Genomic DNA, 19,542 nt, shown 5'->3' with positions numbered 1-19,542 from the left:
ACATGTGCAAACCAACTAGCACAACACCTGATTTAGAGTGGGCACTCAACACTTCTCTTTCCCAGTTCCTTCAGCAATTCTAGACTCTTCACTATCCTAGACTCAGAAAAAGTTAGAGGTAGGAATTCGGGAATTATGAGACCACTTAATCTAATCCTCTCACTTTATAGATTAAGAAACTGAGGACCAGAGTTGTTGACATGGCTTAACCCAGAACACGAGGCACTTCCCTCTGCTTGTCTCCTCTGACCCTCCCCGGACATGGACCCCCTCAAAGTGTGGCACCAGGACATTATTGTCATGCAAACTCCAAGAGGAAGGGGCTGTATTTTGTTGACAGCAGCAGCCAAAGTGCCTGTAGACACATAGTGCATGCTCAGTCAATAATTTTGAATAAGTGAATGAATTTTGAAAAAGAATGAATGGTTGTTATGTATCCATCCTAATACATAGTCTAGGCAGCTGATACTGCAGGAAGTTCATTCAATAACAGTGGCTGATACCAGTACAAATATATCATTTCTAATTTCAGTGGGATTCTTGAAATTTCAGGTCCTTTATTTGTCTTTGTTCTGACTCTTCTCATTTTCCTAATAATGAACCTAACTCTTCACCATTTTTTTCAAGCCCCCAACCTATACTTCACACCCATCGCTCTCAGCAAAGAACTTTGCCTCCTGTTTCACCAAGAACCCAGAGAATAGCAGACAAGTGATTACGTCGAGTTCTAATTCTACTCTGAAAAGACATTTACATGTCCTGCCCATCAACTTTGAGATTGAAGTTTCTCTTTAAAGCCAGTCCCTCCATTTTAGTCCACTTTATTCCTCATCTCCAATCACCTCTAGGTCTTTGTTTTTCTCTGTATTTTCTCTACATTTCTCCTGGCTCCATTTCCACTGTCAATAGATGTAAACTAATCTCTCCTGCCCCTTGTCTGGAGAAAAAAAAAAAAATCTCCTGATCCTCTCTTCCTATAGGTACCATCCTATTTCTTTACTGGTTTCTCACTCAAATATCTTTAAAGACTTGCTGTCTCCATATCCTTAACCCACTGCCACCCGACTTTCATCCCCACCCCCTAACTCCCTGCTCTCACCAAAGTCATTAAGAGGTGTCCTAGAGGACAAATCCAGTGAGCTCCATGTAGTGCATATTCTGCTGGACAGGGATTTCATTTGATTCAGATTTATCGCTCCTTGAAATTCTCTCCTCCACTTGCTTCTGGTTCTTTCATCTCACCGACCAGAGCTAGGCCTTCACGTGTTGATATTGGCTCTAAATTTGGCTCACATCCCTTCTCACTGCTGACACTTTCTTTGAACAATTTTATTCACATCAGTATGCTGCGAACTCACATATTATTTCTCTGGCCTTTGGGAGACCTACATTTCCCACATTTCAAATTCATTCTTTCCAGCGCTGAACTCTGTAAAAGGGAGGCAGCATAGCATAGTGGTTAGGAGCCCAAGTTCTAGAATCAGAATGCTTGGATTTAAGTCCCACGCCCATGATGCTCCCACTGTGGGACTTTGGGGAAATCACTGTATCTTTCAGGGTTTTAATTCACTTCTGTGGAAAATAGAAATAATAATAGTACTGAACTCATAAAGTTGTTCTAAGTTTAATGAGTATTATCTCATTATCTCAGGCAAATCACAACAGTGCCTGGCACCTACTAAGCACTTGATAAGTTTGGCCATAATTAGTATGACCATAATCATTATTATTGTCATTTAGGACATGGTGTCCTGCTGGCCCAGGACTAGTGAGAGAGTAACAAGCAGCATGGTGTCATGGACAGAGAACCCAGGTTTGTCTCAAGAGGCCAATATTCAATACACCAGGTACTGCTTGGGCACCTACCAAGTATTAAACACCATGCGAAAGGTTTCCAAAGATGCGTCAAACAGATGGTAATGAATGTAGACTTTATCCTGGAGGCAATAGAAGCCATTAGAGGCTTTACGGCAGATAAGTGACAAGATCTGATTTATATTTTCGGAAAATAATTCTGGGAGCAGTGGAACAAGGAATGAGTCAAGGTCACCAGCTAGGAAATAATTGCAGTGGTCTGATAATTGAGGGCAAGTTCCTAAGTGAAGAGATGGAAAAGAGGGACAGGTTTGGGATACGTTTTAGGAAGTGGGAACGATAAGAATGGGGGCCAGATCAGGTTTGGGATGCTATTGCATTGTGAAGAAATAGGTTGGTGCTATGATGGATGACCCAGTTGGCCACCCAGAGAGAGCCCCTCAGGATGGCATTCCACTGGTGAATCTGCTGCAGTCTGACAGTCCATCTTGTAGATGGAGAAGCATGTTTGGGCCTCAGCCGAAAGTTGTTCCGTCTCCCAGAGGGTGGATTTGACATTGACAAAGCTCCCAAGCACTGTCATATAAAAACCATGCCAATGTGTTCATTAATAATGAGAAGTATAACTACTGAGTGGAATAGATATTCTTGTGGCCCATGAGCACATTCTGTCCTTTAAAGGATAACCTCCTTGGGAAGCCAAGTAGAAACTCAAAGTTGATGGCAATCCAACTCTCAGAGCAAAAGGAGTTCAATGTATGATCTTAATGGCTGATGGCATCAGCTGCAACAACCTGAAACATTCTCTTCGTCTAGGAAGACTACTCTGGAGACACTATCAAATTTTATCTATCGGGATCCCCCTTTTTTTACAGATACCACGCAGATCAGTCCTCTTCTAGGGACACACTTCTTTAGACAGAACACAGGGCAGTGATGAATTTTAGCTTTCTTACTTATAATCTGCATTCACTGAGGGGTGGTATTAAATCAGAAGCCAGCCTCCAGGTAGACAGTGCAGGCCTTCTCTTTGGTCCATAGCTTCAAGTCTGATGCTGGCTAAATACTTGCAACACCAGCTGTGGAGGCCCCACTTGGTTACACATCCTCAGCTCTGGCAGTGCTGATATAAAGGGAAGTACAGGGAAGCAGTCTGGAAGGGAATGGCATTCTATAGGCTTTCTATCTGCCCTAATAGAATTTCTTTTCCTTTCCAGCCCTCAGTTAAGAATGTCCTTTATTGTCTTCTCTACTCGAGGAACAACCCTAATGAAACTAACAGAAGACAGGTAAGAATGTTTCCCCATCTGTCATTAAAATGCCCATCTTTTCTTGAGTAGTTCTCCTGTTTCTGCCCTAGTACTCACTTTGACCTGTCGGTCATTTTAATCTAATAATTCTCTCTTTTTACTTAAGCCTTGAACTTTGCACACTGACCCGTCTGCTAGTTTACTCTGTGATGACTTTGATAGAATTTCCTGATGTTGGTGAATTTTTATAAATGACTGGTAAAATTTTATAAATGACTAAATCACATGAAGGTAAATCTTACATTTGATTGGTGACTTGGTCTGCTAACTTGGAGCAAAATGTTAGCAAACCAAATTCTTGGGGGACTGTATTTTCATTTATTAGATTAGATGTTTTCTGTGAATTAAGGTTTGAGAGATACAATAAGCACACTACGAGAGAAGTAAGAACTTGAAATATTATCATGCATAGTTACTAAGGCAGGGAATAGAAAGAGAGGGTTGATAGTACCACAATATAAAAGGGAATTTGAATCAGGAGTGGAAAAAGGTGTTGACATAGAAGGCTGAGTTAGACCTAGCTTAACAAAAATATTATTTGGGGTCTTACCACTTAACTAGCAATAACAGAGACATGCCATTTATTCATAGTTAGGGTGGTGTATTAGGAAAGGAGATGAGTTTTCCTGAGTTAATGATACTTTGTCTACTTCGTAAAAAGTGACATGGGCCACATAAGAGAAGCACCGTGGGCAAAGCCTGTGGGACTATTAGCAGACTCATATAGGGACATGTTGGGAAAAGGAAAAGAGGTAGGGCTAGTACAGGGAGGGCAGGAAGACTTTATTCTATAATACTCTTTTTCTACAACTGAGACTAGAACTAACAGGACAGACTAAGGTGTTTACATTTTGCACTGACATAGCAAATCTGAGCTAGTCCCTATTTTTCTCCATGTCTTTGTTTCCCATCTGTAGCAAGAAGGGTACACCACACCACACAGAAGTCTTTAAATGCTGTTTCTTTTTCAACAGTATCTATTATATGCATGCATGCCATTTGAGGTGCACAGAAACCCTATTTTAAAAACAGGCGTTTCTTATTTCTTATTAACAGAAGAAGAAACTGAGGCCATAGTATGATTCTAAGGGTACCGAACAGAACCCACATTAGATGCAGCCTCGGCATTTTTCCACTCCTATTTTGCTGCCTTGTATTAAAATTAAACAGGGAATCATAAAGCCCAAGAAACCTGTGTGACTTTCCGTCAGTGTTGGCCAAGGATTTTAAGAAGTGTCTCTAACCTCCAGGCTATATTCCAGATTCCTAATCTCTCTCAGTCGTTGTGTGATGACATCCTTTATGCAGAGATGTCTTTTATTCCAAGAAAACTCTCCTCTTGCCCGTTCTTCACATCTTCCTACATACAGAGGCTGCCTAGTGTTACTCTGTGCCAAGAATTTGGCCAAGAGACCAAATTCACACGCCTCTTGTGGATATGTTATGTGCCACTGTTCACTTGTGGGAGCTGGGAGGGCAGAGGTGGGCCACGGATTGACAAACACTATTACAATGCCTAGGCTTTCAAACCCATTGTGATTATGCTAGTTCATATTAATCATCTGAACCCTACTTTGAATCCCCTTTTTTGTGCCTTAACTCTGCTACTAGTTCCATGTGCCAATGAGGAGACAGGTTAGAGCTCCAATTTGTTAGAAGCAGCATTTAATATTTAAGGATAGAATTTGCATCAAACAATAGCCAGAAATGCCTTGCTAAAGACTGCGTGGTTTCATGTGGTGACTGCTTGTCAGCTGGCAAAGCGTGGCATGGTTCACTGATATGTACCCAACTTTATCAACCTATAGAAAAATGTGGGCAAACCATCTCTCTTTAAAAGACTTTCTCACAAGATTGGCTAAAAGGATTAGGCTTTCAGAACTTCCAAGCCAGTATTATTTCTGAAATACTTGACTTTCAGTGTATTAATTGGTCACAGGAATTTGTGTATTTTTCTCTGTATCTCATTTGATCTTCATAATATCCGTATAAGACAGTAAAAGATGCATTATTTACTTACGTGATAATTGAGGAAACTCACAGTTTAAAAAAATGTGTTTAAAAACAAGATATAAATTAGCAGAGACTCTCATTTCAACAAGAGCAAGAGATTTGGGGTAAATCAAAAGAAATCATATCCAAGGTATATTTGCATCCAATTCTTGGGATCAAATCCACATAAAGGAAGCCATGGGAAAGTTGAAGAAATAGAGTGGAAAATAACTATGGTGTGCTGAGATGTAGATGTACCATTAGAATAATAATACCTATCATTTGTGTTTTTATCTGCTAAGCACTTTACCTATTACTCCTTATCTATCGCTATATAACTGTTACCACTTCAACTTCTAATGGAGTCTCTGGTCATTTGATTCATTGTTTTATGTGCAATATGCCATTTTTCACCGTTTTCAAGATTTTTTTTAAATCTTTAATTCTCAGCAGTTTGATTATGATATAGCTGGGTATGGTTTTCTTTGAGTTTATCCTATTTTGGATTTGCTGAGCTTATTATATCTGTAAATTTATGTCTTTCACCAAAGTTGAGAACCATTATTTTTTCAAATATTTTTCTGCACTAGTCACTTTGTCCTCTCCTTCTGGGACTACAATGGCACAAATGTTAGACCTTTTGATATTCCACATGTCCCTTTTCAGTTCTTTTTCAATCTTCTTTCTGTTCTTCAGATTAGATCATTTCTATTGATCTACCTTTATGTTCACTCACTCTTTCCTGTCCTCTCCATTCAACCATTGAGCTCATCCATTCAATTTTTTACTGCAGGATTGTGTTTTTCCGTCCCATAGTATCTATTTGGTTCTTTTTAAAGTTTTTATTTCTCTGCTGAGAACTTTCATCTCTCCATTTACTTCAAGTGTGTTTACCTTTACCTCATGCAACATAGTTATTATAACAGCTTTAAATTCTTTGTCTTATAGTTCCAACAGCTCACGTTTGGCATCTTAATTGTCTTCTCCCTTGAGAATCAGTCACATATTCTAGGTGCTTTTGTGTCAAGTAATTTTAGATTATATCCTAGAAATTTTTTAAATTATGTTGTTTAGACTCTGAGTCATATTCAGATCCTCTGGAGAATGTTGATTTTTTTTTTCCCTTTGTGTACTTTAGTAGGAAATCACCTTGGCTAGGTTCAAACCACAAGCTCTATCTCTTCCTCTGTGGCTGGTGGTTTTTATTTTGGTTCCATTTTCAAAGGCTTTGCTAGGCCACATTGGGTCTGTCCCACACATGTGCAGCTCAAAGATGAATCTGGGACTTATACAGTTTCATACACAGAATTAGAGAGATCCCGTTCTCCAGCTCTCTGCTCTCTAGGATCCCCCAACACTATCTTTCCCTCTGAGGCCTCCTTTCAAAGGCCTCTAGAAAGAAAAATGGAGTTTCTCTTGGAGTTTTGGCTAACACATTGCTGAATGCAGTTCTCTACTGAGGTCACCGTTGGGGCAAAGCCAGGAATAATAAAACAGAAATAAAAATGGTGATTCCCTCCACATTCTTTGAACCACTGGGGTGGGAGGTGGGGTGGGGGAGAAACTTTAACCAGGGGCCAGAAATATGGGGGCTTTCTGGGCTTTTTAGATAACAGCCCAGGCCACTGCCTTGTACTGAGACCCATCCTCGGGTTAAAGACATGAGAGAAAAGAGGAAAACAAATTTGGAATTCATCTTTGTGTGGGTTATTTTCCAGGTTTTAACTGCCTTCCTCAATCCACCTTTGTTTACTTTTCAGAGGCCTTGTGTGTTTGCTGTTTTTATTTTGTCCAGAGTTTTGTTGTAATTAATAAGAGATAGCCAGTGCCAAGTTTACTTCATCTTACCTGCTATTAGTTTAATTTTACAGATAATGACACTGAGATTCAAATAATTTAGATAACTTGCTAAAGTCAAATAATAAAAAAATGGCAGAACTAGTATTCTTAGTCTGGATTCTGGATTTGGATCAACTCATGTGCTTTCCATTGTATCATGTTCCTCTTTCAAGATTTCTTAGCTTCATCAGTTGCAAAGCAATTGACAAATTGTAACAACTATTTTAAGTTTCTTCATTAGCATAATAAAGGACAGTTAATTTAAATACGATTAGAATTAATTATTTTAGTGTTAACCACTGCATATGAGTCCCTAGAAACTCCTTGGAGGTCTTTTCCTGATCTTAATCCAAATACTTCAAATATTTCATCATTGGAAATGAGATCATGTCAAGGAAGTCCAACTCTTACTTTAAAAGAAATCAGGAATAGATTTTAAATTTAATCAAATGCATTTTGGCAGCTTGAGTTGATCATAGTTTTTCTTTAACTTACTAATACAGTGAAATGCATTAAGAAGATTTTTTTAATATTGGATCATTCTTGCCTTTCTGGTTACACTTAATTGTAATATATTATTATTATTTTATTGTAGAGCTGAATTCTTTTTCTGTATTTTATTCAGAAATTTAGCACCAATATTCATAATGGTGATTGGGCTGCTATTGTCCTTTTTATGACTACCTTTACTTACAGTATTTTCTGTAGTTTTTTTGTTGTTTATTTTTTTTTTTTTTTAACCTTTAGATTTTATTTTACACCTAGAATTTATCCTGATGCATGGTATAAGGCCAAGATGAATCTTTTTTTCTCTAAATGGTTAGCCAGTTTTTCCAGGACCATTTGCTGAATAATCTTTTACTACCAATGTGAAAAAGTTAAACTCTTTTATAGACTTGGGGACACTGCTGGGTTTTCTCTTCTGAAACACTGCATTTCTGTCTGTTCCTACCCTAGAACCAGTTATGTATTTTAATTAGTTTTAACATCTGGAAGACCTGTCCTTCCTCACTTCCAATCTTGGGTGAAAAATCTCCCTGGTATTTAGTGGGTTTTTTCCCTACCATGTGAATTTTAAATAATTTTTTTAGGTTCCAAAATATTCTTGTGATTTTCACTTTAATTGTATGAAAAATACAAAATAATCTTAGCAGATAGCGTTGCATTTTTACTATATTTATTTTCTTATTTGAGGATATATCACTTTGCTTGTATGTCCCTCAGTAAGATTCTGTTATATTCTTCGGATCACTCTTGTACAATGTTTGTTAAGTTTACTCTTAGGCATTTAAAAGTTTTGCTTCCATTGTGAATAATTTTTTTTTGTAGTTGTATTTTCTAAATTATTGTTCACTATAGAGCAGTTAGCCTATAATTTATGGTCCATGGGCTTTTATTAAACTCCATTAAACTATTGTTTTTTAATTTGCAAGTCAGAGAGATTGTAGCTTGCATCAGAAGAGGCCTATGCCCCCAAAATACTTAAGAAATATTGGTTTGGGGAAAACTATTAGTTTTGTAGACTTACTTATTATCCCATCATTTTAATGAAACATTTTATTAGTTCTAATACTTTTCCAGTTAATTTTGGAGTGGTGTTCTAGTAAGATGGTTGTATTATTTGTAACCCCTGTTCTCTTTTGTGTGTGTGTGTGTGTGTGTGTGTGTGTGTGTGTGAAGTGAGATTCTTTTTTTTTCTCTCTTTTCTAATATTTATAGTTATTATATCTTCTTGTGTGTCTTATTACATTGGCTAAAAGTTTCAAACTTTAATGGGAATGATTTGTGTTTCTCAATTGTATACTTTATTGGATATTGACTTCATAGAGATATTTTATCAACTATATTAAGGAATGATTCTTCCAATTTTATTTAAAAATTTTTATATGAAATAAATGTTAAGTTTTGTTAAATGCCCTTTGTCATATCAAGATAATTATATCTTTCTTCTTTTATTTCCTTTGTCTTATCCATTTGAAAATTTTAAATCAAAAGATTTCCTGATGAAAAACAAGTCTTACATTCCTGGAGTAAATTTTATTTATCATGGTTTGTTCTTTTATTTTATTTCTGGATTTGATTTAATATAAGCCTGAAGATATTGCTTAACAATATTTAATACTAAGAGTATTCAAGAGTTTTAGTTTATACTATTTTTTGTCAGTTTTCAGGCCAAAATGATTATGTAAATTTGGAAAAATGAATTGGCAGCCTTTTTATATGTTATGGAATATCTTAACTATATAGCAAGTGTATGCTTGTTCAAGGTTTGATAGAATTCAAAGGAAAAATCATCCAAGCCTAAGTCATTATTAAAGAAGTTCTTTTGACAGTTACGGCAAATTCTTATATGACTTACTGTTAGTATATTTTCCGCCTTAAGAAGTGGTAGAAATTTCCCCATTCAAATTACTCAGTGGTTTGACTCTTAAATTTATTCATCAATTCCCTTTTGTATATTTGTTTTGTCTTATGATTCATTATTTTATCCTTTAAGTATTATTAATTTCTGTCTTCTGCATCTTATCTTCTATTTCATCTCTTTTTCTAGCTTCTTGAATTTAAAGTTTATTCAGAAAAAGTCAAGAACCATATGACTCCACTCATATGTGGCATATAAGACTGAAAGCAACAAATGAACAAGACAAACAAACAAATCATAGACACATACAACAGTTTAGTGGTTACTAGAGGGTAAGAGGGAAAGAAAGGGGTGGTAGAAGAGAGTGAAGGGGGTCAAATATAGGGTGATGGGAGGGTAACTGACTCTGGGTATTGAACACACAATACAATATATAGATGATATACTACAGAATTGTACTCTTTAAGCCTATGTAATTTTACTAACCGACGTCACTCCAATAAGTTTTATAAAGATAATAAGAATATAAATTATACTCTAAATCTCATCCTTCTTGAATCTTCTACAGTCTGACATGCACTGTTCTTACTATTGTTAATTTCTAAATAGCTTACCTTATAATTTTGTGTTTTATTTAATATGATTTACAAAGTATTTCACAATTTCTACATAATTTTTTAATATTTTTCTAAGATTTCTAGAGCCATTGCATTTTTTCAGAAAATGTGGTTCATACAATTTCTACTCTTAAAATTCATTCATTTTTGTTGGTGGACCATTTGTTGAAAAGATTATCTTTTCCCCCATTGGATGGTTGACATCCTTGTTGCAAATCACTTGATCATACATGCAGTTTTATTTCTGGGTCCTTTATTTTACTCCATTGGTCTATATGTTTGTCCTTACACTAATATGACACTGTTCTGATTACTGTGGCTTTGTAGTAAGTTTTGCAATCAGGAAGTGTGAGTATTTCAATTTTTGTTCATTATCAAGATTGTTTTGGGCTATTTGGGGTCCCCTGAGATTCCATATGAATTTTAGGATAAGTTTTCCTATTTGTGCAAAACTAATGCCATAGGAATTTTGATAGAGATTGCATTGAATCTATGGATCACTTTGGGTAGTATTGTCATGTTAACAATATTAAATCTTCCAATCCATGAACACAGGCTATTTTTCCATTTACTTATGCCTTTAATTTCTTTCATCAATGTTTTATAGTTTTCAGTGCCATTTTATTTTTTAACTGACAAATGGTATCTCTCAATGCTATGAATATTTAATTTTCCTGATCCTGAATTTTTCTTTTTGTGTGTGTGTGGCACCCTGCTGTTGTGTTAGAGATGGAATATCTTCATCATGAATGTGAACTAGAAGTGTTTTATGTTTCTTATATGACTTTGCTTCAAAGGGGAAGTTTTCTCAAATTCCTCTAATTGGTCGTTTTCTTCCCAACTTCTGAGACATTTTTTTTTTTAGTATACTGACTTAAAAGAGAAACAGCTAGGTTTTTCAGTACTGGGTTTTGGCGTGAGTTCTGTCAGAGATCATATAAATCTTTGTTGAAAATGTGAAGATTCCAAACTAAAGAAGACAGGAAAATTTAGATGTGCATAGTGTAATTATTTTCTTGGAAATGATGGAGACCCAGTAGTGTATCCAAGGTAGGGAGGAAATTGAAGCCAAAGGAAGATGGTCAGGTGTAGATGTTGGATCACTCTGTTAAGGACCTATCCCACCACCAACCACAAGCTTTTCATCTCATGTCCTGGAATTCCAGGCTGGTGGGTCCTTCCCTCATCCTGATCTCAGCAGCTCTGCTTTTTGCAGGAATTCTTACAGTGTCTGGCATGTGTATAGCATCCTTACCTATTTTCCAGCAGTGTAAAACATTTCCCCCTATTATACTAGTTAACTGTTTCTACAGCACTTTGGAAAGAAAAGGGGAGGTTAAATGTGTACATAGACCCACATCACTATCTTTAATTGGAAATCTCACTTTGTTCTAAACTTTGCAAGACTATAAAAGAAAGCATAACAAAACAACAAGTCAAAGAATTATGTCTTATCCAACCCACTGGCCTCATTTCACTGCTAAGGAAAATCATTCTCAGAGAGATTGAATTATTTGCCTAAATTCACATAAGTAGTCAGTGGCAGAATATTTTTAACTCATAAAATTTTTAAATCCAGTGATTTTTTTTTCCTACTACATTAAATAGCCTATCCAGTTCAGTGCATGTGTATGCATGCTGCTGTCTTTTTTTCTTATCTGTGGAATACTTACATGGAAGCAACCACTATGTATATGTGCAAATGCATAAATATATGTGTTGTATGAGTCTATTTAGTAATGGCTTTTATTAATGGCTTATTATGTACCAATAACCTAGAATATTTTGCTTAACTATAAAGAGAAAAATGATAATACTACCTTGTAATGTTGTTATGGGAATTATATTATTTATTATATGTATTAAATGGATGGTGATACTCAGTCAGAGAAAGCTAAAGTCCACTTCGCTGTAAAAGTGTAGGAACCTGTATTTGAATCCAGGCGTCATGACACCAATGTCCACACCCTCAATCATTATACTACAGGGTTTCCCACAATATTACTATTGTATATAGTTTTAATTAAAAACAAATCCAAGCATACACAATTCTCCACCCATACCCTCTGACTTCTACCAGAAAACAATTCCCTGAAAGCATATCCCCTCTAGCCATTTTATCTTCATGGCCTTTTAACGTCAGCTTGGAAATACTCCTTACAAAGAGGTAAAGAGGTAGCATCAGCATTTCGCAGATGGGGTTAAGAGGTTAAGTAAGTATCTTGCTTATTGCTTAAGACGTTGGAGTGAAAGCCAAGAACGCTTGGCTCAAACTGCTGAGTGGAAACCAAGAGACCACACTCCTCTATCCCTCTCAGTTATCCTTTGGTTTGGTTGGGAGTGTGGTTTTGCCATTAGTGTCACAGGGGAAAATGACATACTCTGAACACATCGCTTGATTCCTGGAGCAGAATGATTATAGGCTGTCATTACCAAGAGACATAGTTCTAAAAGCCTTTTCTAAATTTAAAACTAGGAGAGAGAAAAAAAAGTCTTCAGATACTTTGTGCTTGAAAGAACCTGGATTCATTCCATTTTGAGATAATATTCATTTAGGTACGAGAAGATTTGCTGACAAAATGAAGAGAAATAGAGTGGAGCATTTATTTATTCCCTTGTCCTGTTGATTGAGAGGTAATATCACGGGGTCTGAGTCCATGAGAAAGTTCCTTACCTCTCTGTGCCTTGGTTTCGTCCCTGTAAAAGCAATGTAACGATGGCCCCTACTTCATTCGTAGAACTGTTGGAAGGGTTAACAATGCCAGGGATGTAGTAAGTGCTGTTGTTACTGTTGTGGTTGCTGCTAAGGTTTTGACAAACAGCTAAGGAATTACCCCAAATCCTCCTGGACACACCCCACATAAACCATCACAGCATATCCAACAGTAATTCAAGGAGTGAGTTCCCAGCTCTTCCTGGCTTACATCCTTCTCTGAAGTTGTTAACATTTGGCCGGTCTATCCTTCTATAGAGGGATACAGGTAGAAAATGCTGCTTCAGCATGAGGCCACATAAAAGTTAGTAAAGTTAGTGTTTCCTTTGTCTGGTGGTTCTAGTGAGACTTCTTCCGAACAGGAGCTCACAGGCAGTGTCTCTAGAGGAAGCTGTCTAAGGGCTTCCATATTGAATCTCAATGCTGTAAAAAGAACCCACCTTGAAGCAGTACAGCAGGTCTGGGATCACACTGATTTGTTTGAGTAGTGTGGTCCAGCACTTCTCACACTCTTCCTCTGGAGTACCCATTTGTAGAAGAAGTAAGAGGGTACCTCTGGGGTCATTAGATAATATATGGAGTGGCTCATCACAAGCAAGAAAATGTCTTCAACAACTTTCATCTTAAAAATGCATGTGCGTGTGTATTCTATTCCATAATGTGCCAATGTTTGATTCTATATAAAAATCCTGTTGAGTTCTTCCTCAAATTGGGGGATAAAATTTATGCTCCAGAAAATAAAAAGATATATATGTATATGTACAAGGTGTGACAATTAAGTGCGTGAACTTGTTGCAACGATGCTGCTAATCTTTTTTGATATCAGAGGGATTATTCATTATGAATTTGTACCAACTGGACAAACAGTTAACCAAGCTTACTATTTGGAAGTGCTGAAAAGGCTGCGTGAACAAGTTAGATCACCTGAACTTTTCACCAATAATTCATGGCTCTTGCATCATGACAATGCACCAGCTCACAGGGCACTGTCTGTGAGGGAGTTTTCAGCCAATAAACAAATAGCTGTATTGGGTCAGCCTCCCTGCTTACCTCATCTGGCCCCCAGTGACTTCTTTCTTTACCTGAAGATAAAGGAAATATTGAAAGGAAGACATTTTTATGACATTTGTGACATTAAGGGTAATACGACGGCAGCTCTGATGGCCATTCCAGAAAAAGAGTCCCAAAATTGCTTTGAAGGGTAAACTAGGCACTGTCATCAGTGTATAACTTCCCAAGGGGAATACTTCGAAGGTGACCGTAGGATATTCAGCAATGAGTTATGTAGCACTTTTTCTAGGATGAGCTCGCGAACTTAATTGTCTGACCTCATATGTATGTACCGGTGTCTTTGTGTATGATACACTGTCCTATACCTAGCTTGGACACCACAGATGTAAGAGACAATACAGACTTTGTGTCAGGACCAGTCTGGGTTCCACTCTGTGCTTCACCAGCACACACGTTACTACATTCCTCTGAATCTGTTTTCTGACATGTACAATGAAGATAACGATGCCCACCATATGGGGTTATGAGTCTTTTGTGAATTAATGCATGAAAAGTGCCCAGCAGAGACCTTGGCACAGCATAGATACTCAGGAAATGTGACTTCCCGTCCTCACCTACTATCCCTTATGTGGCAACTACATTTAAAGCAGGATTCAGAAACATTCTTGTCTGGGTGAAACCAGCAAGGCAAACTTCAGAAGTAGTTAACAGAACCAAAGAATGGTAGGTAGAGTTCTCATACCCAAAGCTAAACAGCCAAAACCAACAAAACTTCTGTGGCCCAATAAAAACAACCCCACTATCGGCCCACATCAGGCAACTCCATAACCGAAGCACCCTGCCTGTCCATCACCCAAATCTTAGCTCCCTGGCCTCCCGGGTGGGGACTTGCACCTCAGATTTAGCACTGTCTTCAATAGGTTCTGAGCGCCTCCTCGTGAACTGCGGGTTCAATCTTTGCTACTCACCCTCAACAATTTTTTTAATTAAGTATTTCTAGTACAACAAAAGTATACAAAAAAAGGATAATGAACAGTCGTTAGTCACATGATGATTATGAAATAAAGCATTACAGGTATTGACATGCCCTGTATATACTTCCTTTCTTAATTCCTCACCAGAGATAATCACTATCCTGAATTTGGGGTTTATCATTTTAATGGATGTTGTATATTTTTATACACCTATGAACAATATATATTTTTTTCATTTTAAACTTTATAATAAATGATCACATTGTATGTATTTTTCCTGAACCTGCTTTTTACAATTAACGTCATGTTTTTGAGACTTTTTCTACATAGATACATGTAGCTGTGCACGGTTCATTTTAATTAATGTGTAATTGTCTATTGCATCATATTCTGTTATAATAATATACCATCATGTACTTATCTGTTCTCTTATTCGTAGACAGTTAGTTTGTTTTTAACTCTTTTCTGTTATAAACAAAGTTGCAATGAATATTCTTATACATCTCCTGCGAGGTCAGAAGTAAGAATATCTGATATATAACTAGGGATTGAATTGCTAGGTCTTACAGTATGGGAATATATAACTTTACTAGGCATTACTTAGTTGTTCTCCAAAGGAGCTGCACCAATTTACAGTCCCACTGGTGATTTATAAGTGTTCTCATTGCCCCAGCTCCTCCCAACATCTTGTCTGATCCCCCAACTATTCTCAAACACTGTGTCCACATATGACTTGTGGGTTGGATTATCTGGGATGAACCTCGTCTACTCCTCCCTACTCACCTCCAGCCAAAGGGTTACAAGGAAGTTTTCTTTGGAGAGAACTGTAGCCTTCACCAGCCTATACTAAAGAGATGTGATCTGACAAAAGCAGAAGATACTTGCTTATCATCTACCCTAGGATTGTCCTTTTTCAGCTTCCATGCAAGAAGGTGACTCTGGGCTCCACAGTCTCTGTTGCAGACTCTGTGCCATTCTAGCCTATGTCCCTCCAAATGCTCATTGTGGTCAGCAGTGCTGAGCACAAGCATATCAACCTGACAATTTTAGATGCTGTCCGCACCAGGAGAGACCCAGTCCCTCTTGAGCTAAGAGGAGCATGAAACTGAAGGTTCTCATAGGAGGAAGCTGTATATTTGGGAAACCCTGAATACAGAGCCCACTTTCTACCACTCGCATCTCCTGCAAAATATGGCTCAGCGAGGGAAAAGAGTTAGTGATGGGGAAGGTCTAACTGGGATTTGTTTCAAAACAAATAGGAAACTGCATGGTGAAAACCACTGCACAAATGAGTAACCAACCAAAATAGAGTTGTGTAAAGTGCAGTTTGTTTGGACAAGTTCATCATGTTGCCTTGTGATTAAACCATCACTCCTGTGCTTTATGCCAATGGGCTGCAACTTTTGGAAATTCCTTGATGGGTTCCTCTTAGTGAACTTCAGTTATTGGTCTGTACTTGACCTGGTGTCATGTCACATCGTAGATTCTAATCTACCAGTGTGGCTTCTCCACTTCCCCACAGAGGCCCAGGTTCTCTTTCTACTTACTGTTTTGCCCCCATATAAAATCAGATGGACAAGAATGATTTCATAGACACCAAGATTATAGAGACACCTGCTAACAAATGTTGCTACTTCCAGTTCTCTCCCTTGTCAATTCCAGAATTAACACCCAAGGAAAGAATTTGAAAACTACTTCTCTGTAGAAATAAATATCTTAGGTAAAAAAGGTACATACATTTGAGGATCCTTAACAATAAAGCCCAGTGACAAAAGCTGGTCATCCACCTTTGTTAGAGGCACATAGAACTTCTAACAAGTCTTTTAGTCTCACTCATTCTCTGTGACAGACAGCAAAAGATCACTCCACATTTGAAGGAATTCTCCACCAGGAAACAGAGAAATGCAGAAGTGAGTAGTGTTTCAAAAAGTTGTGTTGTAAAGAGAAATGCAAATCAGTTGGTCCATAGCTGGAGGGAGATGTGGACTCAAAGAGGATTAATTATTTTAAGGCGAGAGATACTTGAGTATATTTGTATGCCAGTAAACAGCCTGTAGTATTTTTCTTCCTAATTTGAGAGAAATGTGTAGTTACAAAACATTTAGAAAAAGCCTTTACAGTATATCTGCTTCTAGTTAGGATGTAGAGGGATGTGAACAACTTTTATTTCCATGGTCAATCAGAAAAGTCCAGACGAAATAGAATTCATATGTTTCTATGGGGCTAGCAGACACACAGGAAGCACTGATGAACTGAATTAGAGAGAAACAAGCCCTTTAAAACTGAGCAGAAATCTGCAGAAACTTCTACCCTTGGGGGTATATGCCTGGTCTGGGTCTGGGCAATTGGAAAAGTAGGTCAGCTATGGCAGAAACTTTGCAGAGATGAGGAAAAGCCAGCTGAACCTTCAGCAACAATGTGTGACAGAAGGATGGATTATCTAAAAGAATCCCAAATGAAAAAAGAAATCGCTCACCCTGACAATTCTACCCTCTCATACACACACACATCTCTCATCTTCATTGTTCCAAGAAAGTAGCATTGGGGGAGTTGCTGAAAAGTAGAGAGAAACTGCATAATCTCATGGATTCTTGTGGTGCTTGGATTCTGGAGTCCTACCAGGGTTAAAGCCAAAAGTCAAGCAAAAATATATGAAGCTGCACCTAACCGCCTTCCAGCTCAAATACTAAAAAGACCAAAAAAGGCAGGACAGTGCAAATAGCTGGGAGTTGTGTGAATCACAGGAAACACACTCTAGTTAGAACTATGGCGCAACCCAAGTTCAACCTAACTCAAGGAGGAATCCAAACAACTAGCCCCTCACAATAAAAAGCTTACACTCTGCAGTAAGTAAACAAAACAAATCAATATTATACCTAAGTCTTCACTGCTTTTGTTCCTACGTAATGTTTGAAATACAAATTAAGAGATTATAAGACCTGGGGAAAAAGCAGGAAAATGTGACCCATAATCAAGAAAAAACACAGCGATGGAAGCAAACCATAGATGATTCAATTATTGGAATTAGTAGACAGAGACTTTAAAGCAACTATTATAAGCATTTTAAAGAATTTACAGGAAATGATGAATGTAATGTAGGGAGACATGGAATAGCAGGAAAAAGAAAAGTAGAGAAAGAACCAAGTGAAAACTGTGGAACTGAAAAATACAATATTTGCAGAAAAGGATTAATGAACTTAAAAACATGTTAATATAAATTATCTAAACTGAAAGAGATAAGGGAGAAAAGATCATCTAAGTGTATCATAGTTGAATTTCGGACAACCAGAATAAAGAAATAATCCTAAAACCAGTCAGAGCAGGAGGGGAAAACACATATTACAACAGAGGAACAACAATGAATATCACTTTTCATCAGAAAAAAAGCACATGCAATCCAGAAGACAAAAGAGCTATATCTTTAAAGAAATGAAAGGTAATAAGGTCAACTTAGAATTCTATATCCAATGAAAATACCCTTAAAACTAAGGCAAAATTAAAACATTTTCAAAGAGAGAGAAACAAACAAACAAAAAAAACCTAATAGAATCATCACCAGCAAATCTGCACTACATAAAATAAATGCTAAAGAAATTCTTCAGGCTGAAGGAAAATGATACCAGGTGTAAACTAAATCTACAAAAAAGGAAAGAAGAGTGACAGAAATGACAAATATTTTCTTAATTTTATAAAAAGATAATTGACTGTTTAAGAGTAATAATAGCACTGTACCTTTGAGTGTATTACATAAATAGTAGTAGAATATATGGCAAGAGTAGCACAAAGGATGAGTGGGGGTTAGTGGTACAGCGTTAACTTATGGCCACCTGTGGTAAAATAAGGATGAATGATGTAATCCATAGAGCAACTGCTAAAATGGAATGAAAGAGGATGTTACTATAGATCCTACAGATGTTAAAAGATAAAGAAATATTATAAACAACTTTATAGAAATAAATTCAACAATTATAAAGGAAATTAATAAACACCTTTGCATGTTATTGTATATAAATTATACTTCACTTAAAAACATATGGAAAAGGATCTTTGGCTCAGTATGCATCTTAATGTCATTAATCACATTGGTCCATCCTTAGGTAGAAGTCCCAAGGATGCTATGATGTACATGCATTATAAACAAGTGATTAGGGTTGGTCCTGGAGTTTTATGACTCCAATATGAACAGCAAAAATGTCTTTAATTAATCTGCGTTCTTCTATTCACCTTTTTTTTTTTCAGTCAATACTGGAGCCATAAGGCTATCTGGAAATGTTGTGAATGAAGCATTAGGGGTAATAGATAGTTTACTATGTAAGTTGAGGCTCCAAAGCCAACAACTGCAGGGCATTTGAGAAAAGTCCAATTCCACAGAAGCTCTTTTATTGGAGGCAAGAAATCGACAATGCAGAGCTGATGTTGGGTTATTTTGGGGTAGTGGTAGAAGTTATTTTTAGAGGGAAAATGTGGTAGACATTGCAGAACCCCATGGAGGATTTTGCAGTAGGAGGGATAAAAGCTGGGATATTTGGGATAAAAGCTTATTGAAGTGCTTCTTGATATGCTTCTGTGTGTTCGTGATTTCATGTTTACATCAGCAAATATCAAAAAGTCACAACATAACTGGAATCCCAGAAAGTAATCTTCATGAAATGTGGAAAAATTCCCAGGGCAACAGAAAGTCCAGCAAACACTGCTGCTTCTCTCCACCCCCATCCCTTCAAACAAGCATAGTGCTGGGTTGACGGTGCATGCTCAATAAATAGTTGTGGAAATGAATGAATGGATAAATGGATGCATCCAAACTTCAGTCGTTCATTCAATAGCAAATCATCTACTCTTGGCCCCTTCTTAAGTGTTGCAGGGGTTGCAAAAGAAACACAAGATATGTGGCCTGAGAACCCTTAACTTC

General features: G+C 37.2%; 1 protein-coding gene across 2 annotated transcripts in view; it reads left to right on the top strand.

Moving 5' to 3' along the window:
- Positions 1-19,542, top strand: part of ANTXR1 (ANTXR cell adhesion molecule 1) — a 213,916-nt gene that overhangs the window by 26,395 nt on the left and 167,979 nt on the right. For both annotated transcript variants that reach the window (XM_019718386.3, XM_074332096.2), the window contains exon 3: positions 3,033-3,104. In XM_019718386.3, coding sequence (XP_019573945.2) covers positions 3,033-3,104 — 72 coding nt within the window. The remainder of the gene's footprint in view (positions 1-3,032; positions 3,105-19,542) is intronic.

This window comes from Rhinolophus sinicus, chromosome 2, assembly GCF_057876585.1.
Source record: "Rhinolophus sinicus isolate RSI-liver-muscle chromosome 2, RSI-T2T, whole genome shotgun sequence".
In the NCBI taxonomy this organism is placed as follows: domain Eukaryota; kingdom Metazoa; phylum Chordata; class Mammalia; order Chiroptera; family Rhinolophidae; genus Rhinolophus; species Rhinolophus sinicus.
Note: the sequence above shows the minus strand (reverse complement) of the source record. Positions and strands in the feature narration are given on the sequence as shown.